General features: G+C 39.0%; 1 protein-coding gene across 2 annotated transcripts; it reads left to right on the top strand.

The window, feature by feature from the left end:
• Positions 1-9,418: 9,418 nt before the first annotated feature.
• LOC103960468 (transcription factor MYB39-like) lies at positions 9,419-11,150 on the top strand. Of its 2 annotated transcripts, XM_048591618.1 has the most exons (3): positions 9,419-9,833; positions 9,945-10,733; positions 10,924-11,150. In XM_048591618.1, exons 1-3 carry the CDS (start codon positions 9,568-9,570, stop codon positions 10,934-10,936), a joined length of 1,068 nt encoding a protein of 355 aa, XP_048447575.1. In that variant the 5' UTR covers positions 9,419-9,567; the 3' UTR covers positions 10,937-11,150. The 2 variants fall into 2 exon arrangements, with proteins under 2 accessions (XP_048447575.1, XP_009371224.2); XM_009372949.2 differs by lacking the exon at positions 10,924-11,150 and having other exon boundaries at positions 9,945-10,752.
• The last annotated feature ends 475 nt before the right edge of the window (positions 11,151-11,625 follow it).

The following is an 11,625-nucleotide window of genomic DNA, read 5'->3' as shown; positions in this document are numbered from 1 at the left end:
TTTTCAATGGAATTCAGCGATCGTCTTTATATTAAGAGTTCAAACTTGTTTCCTTATGAGTGACAAGCTCGTTGGCTTGCACGGGTCATACCGTGGGCTTTGATACCATGTTGGATTTTTGGATCGCTGGGCCAATCCTACTCTAACGACACCAATATTGTCCCCAACTTAACCACCTGCTCAATCTGTCAGATGTGAAATTTTACCACAAAAAATCTCGGTATTAGTTAGAGTAGAGTAATACTATTTAAACCCCTTGGTTTCTTTTTACCTCACCGATGTGGGACTTCAACAAAAGTTGGGATTCTAATGCTGTTTTCAGAAGTTACAACTCCTCAGCCTTTATTTGGCTAATCAATGGTGGACTCTCCAGATGACTTTTAAAAAATCGGCGAGGAGGGAGGAGAAAAAGCCCAGAAGATTGGCGTTCGCTCCCTTCTATAATTAAGTGGCTGCTGCATTTTTTTTTTTTTTTTGAGATAGGAGAATTAGTGGCTAATCCAATGCACTTGATTTTAGGCTACTCTAAATTTTTCATCAAACGGTACTTGATCTGTCTACTGTGTTACATTTTTTGGGACTCCAGGACATACGGTTCTTTCCAAAATAAACACAAAATCATCTAGTTGAATGCGTCATGCTGGATCTCCTATATAGTATGCATCTAAAATGCAGTAAGCTACATTAAACCAGGTTTATTTACAAGAACATGATAATAAGTAGCCTTTAGTTACCTTAATATTCGTTCCACAGTCATCCAATGTGTATTCTTTGGAGAGTGCTGTATGAATTGACAGACCTATTTAACAACGCACAAAAAGTCAGGCCTCTTGGTCGTCAAGTATTGAAGTGTACCAACCATACTTGTGTGTTGGGGTTGTACAAGATCCTGAGTCAACAAGGATGCTGCGGTGGCCACTAATTGTGTACTTGTGTGCAGCCGAGCATCGTCTTCTTCCATTATTTGTTGTCTTTGCTCATCCCAATCAGATTCCATGTTGGAACTTGAACTAGAATTGTCAGCCATTGTAGATCATTTGAGTATCTCATGCATCTTACAGCAAGCTTAAATGCGGAAATTAGTTAACATGAACTAAAAAAAAATCGATCTTTTACCTATGAAATTCAAAGCCTAGTTTCGGTGAACCAAGACTTAACCCAAATCTACAAGAAAAGGGATGAAATTTCATATATACCTTTGTAGATTCCTCTTTGCATGTGCAAAGGCTAATCACCCTTGGGAGGGTCTTCATTCCATGATATACTTTGCTCCTAGGCCCATTGGATTTGAATGGTAGAATAGAAACTCCAAAGTTGCCAAAAGAGGGAACCTCTAATTTCTCTACACCAAGGCAAGTTGTGAAGTGGAGATGAGTGACCTAAGAGGGAGATTGATGCTAGTGAATCTCCTCCTAGGGGCCAGCCTATGTAGAGGGAAAGGGGAGAAAGAGTTCCTCAATTTCTCCGAACAAAGGCCTAAATGAGGCTAAGGCGATAACATACTTTATATAGTCCCTCTAGGTCAGTGACTTAAATAAAACCCTAGCACTCCTCTCTCTATGGCCGGCCTATATAGAGTCATTGGGATTTTGGCCCTGTTGATTTTAAGTTGTCATACAACCTAAGTTAATGTGTTTGATGGTTTGAAGCCTATTATTCCTTAAAGCCCAAAACTAACTCAAGGTCTAACACGAACTTATTCGTTTGATTAGTTAACGTCTTAATATAGTAAATTAAACCATTTAATTGTGTTTACTCAACTTTCTTTGTATTCTTCAATCTCTACCTTAAATGGTGTACGATCCATTAGGTTTTGTTGGATCAAGTTCAAGGCACATGGTTTAGTAGTTGAAGTGAGTCTGGAATAACATAAATAAAGAAGGGATCATAAAACTAGGCTTTAGGGGTGGTTCTGGCATAGGTGCTTCGACGATGAAGTCAGTATTTAGGATATAAGATAAGTAGAGTGCTCTAAGTAGGGAAGAAGTGTTTCACCCATTGTGAGAAGTCGATGCACCTATTTATAAACATCCATAACCTATCTTTGGACCTAGGTTTTGGGAGAAAATGAGTGGCTATATTTAAGGGTGTGGCTGGCCTTATTAGGAGAATTGGGATCGGCCACATTTGGTTGATTTGTGAGATTGATTGCAAGATATTATGTAAAATAATATCTTGCAATTAGTTTGGCAATTAATCAATTAATTAGGAAATTAATCAATTGATTTTGGCATTTAATCCTAATTTGAAAAGAATGATTGGGAGTTACCTTGTGGGTGAAGATTTGATGATGAATGATGAGAGGGTTTAAAATCATACCATTTTGATTACCTTTAACCTCGATTGAGCCATTATTGTCCGTTGCAGGCGTGTGGGAATCCCGGTGTGCCTCGAATGTAATTTTGTCTTCTTTACCCAAAAGTCCACGTGTTGTCTTCGTGATTTTCTTGATTATGTTTTGCTCCACAAATGCCCCCACACCTATTAGGCTACTCACAGGAAAGGGCAGCAGGTGTAGAGATTTCCAACTTTGATGCAGATTTCCACTTAGACTTGGAATTAGATTCTTCTAGAAAGGGGAAATAAATCAACTTCGGAGGGCAATTATTTATCCCTACAAGAAAAAGAGAAAGCTAGAGAATATTTATTCCTCCTCCCTTAGCACTCTTCTTTGCTTGCCCGTGCAAAGAATTGTCTTCCGTTGATTTCTTTGTCTTCTTCACGCCGCACTGATGTAAGAAAAACTTAATTTTCCTTGTCTTCTTCTTGGGAGGTGTTGCCACAAGGCAACCGTCAGAGTGGTGCAGTATGTCGACTAGCAGGGTCCAAAAGTCGGCTTGGCATAGGCCAAAGAGGTGGTGTGGCTAGGGCCAATGCTTGTATTGCTCGGCTTGACTGAAGCCAAGGATTGGCTCGGCATGGGCCAGGGAAGTGGCGTGGCATGGTATGGTTTGATTTCTGAGCTGTTATAGATAGAGCAATCAAGGATGAAGCTGCCAAGATTAGAGCTGCTGAATATGAAGTGTCAGATGAGTTATGTGGCTAATGTCCCCTGACCATTTGTTTCTTAGATGGTATTCAAGTATTCGATCTTTTGAGTTATGTGGCCTTCTCGCACTAGAAAGCTTATCCATATGAGTTTCGGGGAATTAGTTTATCCTCTCGCGCTGGAAAGCTTACCCAGATGGATGTCGGGGAATTAGTTTACGCTCTGGCACTAGAAAACAATTAGTTTAACCTCTCACACTGGAAAGCAAACCCATATGGGTGTCAAGGAATTAGTTTACCCTCTCGCATTGGAGATCAATTAGTTTAACCTCTCGCACTGGAGAGTGGACCCGTATGGGTGTTGGGGAATTGGTTTACCCTCTTGCACTGAAGAGCAATTATTTTAACCTCTCATACTGGAAAGCAATTAGTTTATCATCTCGCACTAGAGAACTTACCCAAATGGGTGTCGGGGGATTGGTTTACCCTCTTGCACTAGAGAGTATAGAAGTTGTTGTCATAAGTCTAGCTAATGAAAGCTGCACTGCTAGACAACTGAAATAATCCTCAGCCTATGAGGTCTTGTTTGGCGATCTATTTGAGACTTTAAACTGCTTGTGGAACCCACGTAAGGGTGTAAATGGGAAGCGCAGCGAGCTGCTCCCAGACTTTCTTCAAGTATTGCACCATTGTTAAATGTTTCGTCATGTGCCCTTCTGAGGCTTGGTTGGTGATCAATTGAAAATCTAAATAGATTGCAAGCTTTTTCATTGCTAAGTCTTTCGCTAATAAAGCCTTGTCTTTTGCTCTGTTGTTGGATGCTTTGAAGTTTAGAGTGTCATGGGCTTGGTTGGAGCGATTAGAAGCCATAAGGCAAGATCGACAGGGCTAGGAGCAGTGGTGTAAGATCAAAGGCTACCGGGAGCTGTAGAGCAGGTAGGCATGGTTATGAGCATAATGTTGGGGTTGGCTTGGGCCAGGTTATGCGCAGTAGGTGGAATTGGAACACTAGGTCTTTGATGCTCGACTACTAGTGATGTGTTGTTTTAGTATTGAATCATTTGGAGTGTTGAGAGCAAAACATGCCCCTAGTTCTTGGTAGTTGGGCTAGTGTGTCCTTCTGGTACTCGTCTGCCCTCGGCGCGCTATTAGGCTGAGCTGCTGCATTTGTCAGAACAGAAATAATCTTTGTATCCGACAATCTATGTGGGATAGTCCCATCTGCTTAATCTTATCACGTAATCATTTGGTCAGGTGCCTTTCAACTTCTTTTTGAATTTTCCTCTAGTGGGGCAGCGGAACTTCCGGCTACCCTCAGTCGTGACCTGTTGGTCTAGGCTTCTCTTCCATGTGCTCGACTTATCTATGTCGTGATTACGGTGCATGTGGTACATTCTTAGCAAGTGAGCGAATTACTCGCAAACTGCCGGTTAAACTTGAGCCGGATTGAGTGAATACTTCTCTTCGTCCATCTTGTTGCCTATTTTGATGTGAGGTGAAGAATGCTCCTTACTGGCCTAGTTGCGAATGAACACTTTGCTTGGAAGGTTGCTCATGTTGATTATTGGAGTGCGGCCCCAACCGTGAATTTATGTTTGTCCGTGGGCCTAACCGAAAGTGCACGCTAAGACGAGAGTATACACTATCTCGGGGGCCCAGTCAGTATTGTACACTGCGAGAACACTTGGTTCGTGATTAGTCAAGTGGCTGCTTATCGGGATGTTACTGGAGAGGTTCGTCGTCTACCCTTGTCCTACTTCAGGACACCTCGTCTGGGGCACGCTGCATCTTAGTACGTTGCAAGAGCTGATTCACCAAGGTAATCTGTTGAGCAAGGGCACTTGTCAACTCTATGACTTTTCAAGAAAAATGTTGTTCGCCATTTGGGGTGGAAAAGCTTGGACGATATACGTCTCCTTGAGTAGTGGAAGTGTATTGGACTCCAGGTTCAAGATTTGAGTTGGGATTTGTCAAATTTGTGGAGAAATAAGGTGAAAATACCTTCGGTTCAATAGTCGGCCCAGAAATTTGGAGCCGGGACGGTTGAACTGGTCTTGGACCGATTTAGGCTGCTTGGGACACCACAGAAGTGGGTTGGATCTTGAATTGGGTCGCTGACGTGGGTTGCCCCATATATGCTGCGCGTGGGCGCTAGGTCTGCTTCCTCCTCAACTGGCTTGGGCCGGCTGATGTGCGGCACATACTTGGGCCAGGCTTTGCAAAATGGCGAGAGCCTGGGCTTGGTGCTGCTCCATGACGTGGGCCTGGGCGTGTCATGGTTCGGCTGCTGGCTTCTAGGCCTGGGCTTCCTCCTGGGCTTGGGCTGCTGAAATGGCCGCAAGCTGGGCTGCTTTCAAGGTTTACTCATTTTGGGCCATAGCCTGCTATCTGGGCTGGCTACCTTATGGTATGGGCTTGAGCCTGTTGCTGTGAGGTGGCTTGCTCATCGTGAGTAGTGGGCTCACCGAAGGTTGCTGTCATAGCTACTACCACAGTGGTTGTCGCGATGGTGTCCCATGGGGGTGGTGCCGCTCCACTCGTCATCATGTTGAGCCTCATGGATCATCGTGGTCCAAATTCTTGAACGTTGGAATTTCCGTTCGTCGTGGTTTCTGGATCTCTTGTCATTGTACTTTTCTTTTACGTTTATTTAAAGAATTTTTGTATTAAAAAAAAATCTAGAAATAAGAACATACGAAAAATCTACAAATGAACAAAAAATTAGAAACCTTGAATGCGAAAGTCTTCTACGAGTATGTAAATCAAGACTCTCAATGAAAGCATCAATTTGTGGATTCAAATTTCTGCCTTCTTCTTCTTGGATGAAAATGCACCTGCAAAACAATTAACACCTAAGATTAAGGCCAAGAGCCTCACACGCCCATGATGAATTGGTGGGAGGGCTTTGGCCGAAGAATCTCTGATGCCAAGGTTAGAATTTTAGAGAAAATGTTTAGAAAATTTTTAGAAGAGAATTGAACCTAGGTTTTAGGAGAAAATGAGTGGCTATATATAGGGGTGTGGCTGGCCTTATTAGGAGAATTGGGATTGACCACATTCGGTTGATTTGTGGGATTGATTGCAAGATATTATGTAAAATAATATCTTGCAATTAGTTTTGCAATTAATCAATTAATTAGGAAATTAATCAATTGATTTTGGCAATTAATCCTAATTTGAAAATGATGATTGGGAGTCACCTGGTGGGTGAGGATTTGATGAGGAGTGATGAGAGGGTTTAAAAGAATACCATTTTGATCATCTTTGACCTCGATTATGCCGTTATTGTCCGTTGCATACCCCTGGAAATCTCGGTGTGTCTTGAGTGTAATTTTATCTTCTTTACCCAAAAGTTCACGCGTCGCCTCCGTGATTTTCTTGATTATTTTTTACTCCACAATACTCATTTTAGAAAATTAATCTTTACTCATTTTATGCAAGAGTAATACTAAAGAGAACATATATTTATATCACATTGGTGTACTTAAAATTCATTGAATCTGTCAAACGATAATTGATTAGATGTTGTCTTAAAAAATTCTTGTCCTATACTATTCAACTTATTAAAACTTTGCCGTATAAATACAAATGACCCCACCTTTGAGACACAACAAACTTTTGTGTAGTTTAGCGACAAAAGAGAAAGTAGGAAATTTTGTGTTGTTCCATGGAAAAACGACATGGATGATCTGTTTTTCTTGTTTAATTAGTCTTTTTTTCCAAACTTATTTTTTTTGTCAAAACGAAATGCGTGGGTTAATCTCAGTCGTATCAAATAAAAGTCAAAGATTTTAATCTTAGGAAACCAAGTTTATAAATTAAATTATCCCAGTTGGAAGATTTGTACATGATGATGTGGCTTATCGTGTAAAGGTCAACATATAGGTTGATGCATGTTGAATCCTGGGTTTCAAAATTCAACTCATCTGTCAAATCTGTTTCTACAGTTTTCTTGCTTAGGGTTTCATCCCATCAATCGACGGCCTTGTGAAGGAAGCGAATGAGGTAAGAAAAGTTGAACTCGAGGTCTAGCATATCTTACTGTCCTTTTCTATACGCATTAATCCTTAATTTGACCAGTGAGATCGAGGAGGCATCTTTGAATATACAAAATACCTTGAGCTATAGCTATCATGCAGTTGCATGCAGATGTCAAAACCAACTTCTTAGATATATATCTTGTTTGTAACTTTGTACCAAATGACAAATGTCAAACATTAATTTTGTGAATGTCAAACGTATTACATACCTTTTTACAATGCAGTCCAACCTCTTTTATTTTATTTGGAATTTGAGCAAAGGCTATGTGCACTGAATGCGTGTGTACTCGATGATACATATTCTGGTTTTTAGTAGCACCAGAATTTAACTAACTTCTTTTTAATTTATTCTTCTAAAGAAAGGTAGACAACTAAGGTCGTTTAGTTGTTCAAGGGGAGCAAATAGAGAATGATAGCAATTTGATACCAGTTAACTTGTATATATGGTGTAAATGATAAGCTAAACTGAACAATTTTTAAGCAAAATCTGCTGGAGTAAAAGAAAATATTGATATACCAGTTAACTTGCATGTAAAATGTAAATGATAATTGCGGGTTATGTGGGCAATAACTGAGAAGAATGACAATTTGATATTGAAAATATGAAAGCTCATCGTAAACGTTTATACCCCAAGAGCATGACTAAATATAATTTTTCGAAATAATATTGCAGTCATTCCTTGGTAGGTATGTACATTATTGTAAATTTGATGTCAGATTTCTTAGCAGTACGAATGCCTAACATCTTTAATCTATTCACTAATCAACTTCTTGATACAAGATTGATCTTCTAATCGCGTACGTATGCCATACATACATGTTGAGTTTGAATGAATGAAAATTCAAAACGTAATGTGGTAAACTGAATGAGATCAATAATGTATGTTTTCGGTCCGAGGAAGATTGTGGAGAATATTTGGTAAATGGGTGATCTACTAAGCAATGGCAAGATTTTGGGAGAGCAGTTGGAGACTGCTGCATATTTTTGGACAAGATTTTAATTAATTCAATAATTTTATGTTAAATTAGTAGGACAATTACAAAAATGATGACCATTAGGATGAGGCATATATGAAGATTAAGATAATAAATTGAAGAATAATAATATAAACTAAGCAGCTTAGTTTTATTACCTAGTAATGAGGTTATGCCTGACTCAACATCCATATTTATAATCTTCCACACTGAAGAGGATATATATGTCAGCGATTACATCCCTACACACACACACATATATATAACACGTGATGAAATAAGAAGATGACAAATAGATCAAACATCATAAGTTATGTAATCAAATACTTGAATTTAATTTTCAGCAATGCAAATAGTAATACATCTTCCAATCCTTTAATATGATAAGCAGCATGTCAGTCCAGTGTCACGAATTAAACCTCGGAAACAAGAATATATATGATCAATGTACTTAATACCAAGACTGAAAATGTTTCAGTCAGTGATCAAAACGGTATAAACTGAAATACTAATTAAACACTGACGCTGCATAACTTGATCGATCCAAGAAATATTCCTTACTGGATTTATTTTTCAGCTTTAATTATTTGATTACACATTAACCATGAACAACTTGTTTGGTACAAAACAACAGGTGATGGTACTAATTAAAATTCCAGATGAAACCATAAAAGTCACTAATGGGGTTTAACATTCTGCAGATCGACTTTTCACTTGAATTTGACCTGAGAGCTAGTAGTTCATCTTAATTGTTTATGAATAGCATCAGAAGCATCCTTGACATTCTTCAGAGTGCAAGTTACAATTCCAAGCAAAACATGGAATGATGGAAAGTCTTCTATATATATGGACATGCTGCAGTATTCTGTTTTCCTTGGGTAATTCCTAATGAAAGTTGTAATGTTATCACACTGACATCAACATATATCGGAACCACAGTAAATATATTGGACACTACAATTCCACGAAAAAAAATGTCAAATTTTTGGTATCTTTGCCATCTCAATTCAAATACTTGTTCACTATGTGGCCAACAACAGTCAATGACAGCACATCTTCTCAAGTAGCACACAATCTGTATATTTTTCATCTGCTTTTCTTCATGTCGCGTACCTTTTAGTTTCATTGTCACAAAACATAAACACAATCCGAACCTTGAATCGTAGGTACGCCACCTTATTCTTCTGGCATTCGATATCCAACCGAAATCTGACCCGTGGCGTCACGAAAATTTGTCAACCAAATTTACTGTCTCATTTGATGACACATGCACTACCTAATCCTGTTAACTATAGTGCCATCTAAATGGTTTATAACTTTCTAGGTTGCTTCCTCGTCAATCGTCATTGCTTGTTTCGGGGAGCTAAGAAATATATCCTAACGAGGAAAAGAATGAAATGACATCACTCTTTGAATTACATCTTCCTTACACCTATAAAATCAGCATGTCTCAGAAATATATAGGCCCAAAACTAATCCTAGAATCAATCAATCTTCATACCTTTTTCGGACTTTAATTTCATCGTCTTGAATTTGGATATATTTGTGTGTTAATATTAGCACAATGGTTAGAGCCCCTTGTTGTGATGAAGAGAGCAGTTTGAAGAAAGGTCCCTGGACAACCGAAGAAGATGCAAAATTGATGGATTATATTAGCAGAAATGGCCATGGAAGCTGGAGAGCTCTCCCCAAGCTTGCTGGCCTCAACAGGTGTGGCAAGAGTTGCAGATTAAGGTGGATAAATTACCTGAGGCCTGATATTAAGAGAGGAAAGTTCTCCGAAGAGGAAGAAAGAGTTATCATCAATCTTCATTCAGTTCTTGGAAACAAGTATGCTAATTAATTTGCTCCATCCATCACAATTCACACATAAAATTAAGTTTCCTCTAGAAAAATTTGGGAAACTAATTAATTAAAGGTGTACTTCGCTTGTTCTTTCAGGTGGTCAAAGATTGCAACTCATCTTCCAGGGAGAACCGATAACGAAATCAAGAACTATTGGAACACCCAACTGAGAAAGAAGCTCCTGCACATGGGGATTGATCCAAACACTCACAAGCCAAGGACTGACCTCAATCAGCTCCTCGACCTTACAAAGTTGCTCGGCGCGGCAAGTGTTGGCAACTCGAACATGATGACTAGTCCTTGGGACAATGCCCTGAAGCTGAAAGCAGCTGCAGGTGCTGCCCAACTTACCAAAATGCAGTTACTTCAACATTTATACATGATGCCGGTCGTGAGGACAAGTAATAGTAGTGTTCCTCCTAATAATTATAATGTAGACTTGATGAACCCTTCTAGTAGCCTTTTTGGTTCTCACATTCTTAATCCGTTTGGAGGAGGACATGTGAGTGGAGCAAGTACCATGCTAAGTGGTCAAGAATGGAACCAGCAGGCAGATGTAGTCGATGGCTTCCACTCGATTTCTAACTCGTTAGAAGGATTTGAAGGTGGGTTTGGTGCACAAGGAGTTATTAGTAGCAACAGTCCTGATCAGGAGAACATGAGCAGTAGTTGTTGCTATGATGATATATATTTGCAGACCAAGAACCACCCACTTCCTGCATTAGTTTCATCATCATCAGTATATCCTGGGACTTCTTCAGCAGCGAACCAAATGGAAATGAGCATGAGTGGTCCTGCAGCACCTGCGCGCACGGCCATCTTTGATGCTTTGGAGAAACTCTTGGATGATGAAACAAGTGAATCCTACTGGAAAGATATTCTAGAGTATGTTCTTGCAGATTAATATCCTCTCAAATCTTTCGCTTCATTACTTTCATGTTACATTGAGTATTGAATATTTCCTCTTTATTCTTTGAGATAAAATAAAATTCGTAATAATTAATCTAGAAACTGTTCACCCGATGCATTTGCCTCCTTATAAACTAAAGTTTACATTTTTCTTTCTGTTTTGCAGATCAATTTCATAAATTCCTTCATCGTGATCTCTCTGGCTCGTACAGCCTTTCAACTTTGAAGAAACTTTTCAACTTCAGACAGAAAAATTATTTCTGCATTCATTATTCGTTAATAAGGTTTATTTTTCGGATTGGTTATTGCTTGATGTGGCTTCTGAATTCTCAACTCATATACATATGTTTTTATGTACTCGGCACCTATGTGAAAAGATTAATTACCTCCAAATTCTTGTAAAAGTATTGTTCAATTTCCTTTTCCATTGAATATATATAGTAGTTCACTACCGTAATTTCATTTCCTACATATATATAGTCTCAGTAGCACTCTATTTGTTGCTTGTAAACACAGAGAGAAGAAGAAGAAGAAGAAGAAGAAGAAGAAGGAGAAGAAGAAGATTGATGCAGTATTTCGTTAGAAATTAAACTTATGTTCCATAATATGAGAGAATTAATTAATTAAGGCTTTGACCATGCATACTGTTGCATGCCAAAGTCAGACATGTATATGTATATGTGTGTGTGTGTGTGTGTGTGTAAAGTATATGTATGTGTATGTTGCTGTCGAAGGGATCTCCGAGTGTAAGATCAGCTGATGAATAAAGCAAGGGAAGGATATTTTCGGTGTTTTCAATGATTAATTATTAATACTCCATGCATATTTATGTGAACAGTCACTAAAAGTCAGATTAGTAGTTAAATTG

The sequence above is a fragment of a genome, unplaced genomic scaffold, assembly GCF_019419815.1.
Source record: "Pyrus x bretschneideri cultivar Hongxiangsu unplaced genomic scaffold, Pyrus_bretschneideri_v1 Contig34, whole genome shotgun sequence".
Classification (NCBI taxonomy): Eukaryota; Viridiplantae; Streptophyta; class Magnoliopsida; order Rosales; family Rosaceae; genus Pyrus; species Pyrus x bretschneideri.
Note: the sequence above shows the minus strand (reverse complement) of the source record. Positions and strands in the feature narration are given on the sequence as shown.

Excerpts from the sequence above, each read along its gene's own strand:
- LOC103960468 (XM_009372949.2), top strand. The coding sequence starts at position 9,568 with ATGGTTAGAGCCCCTTGTTGTGATGAAGAGAGCAGTTTGAAGAAAGGT. Across the intron at positions 9,834-9,944 it reads CATTCAGTTCTTGGAAACAA|GTGGTCAAAGATTGCAACTC; the intron begins GTATGCTAATTA and ends TTGTTCTTTCAG.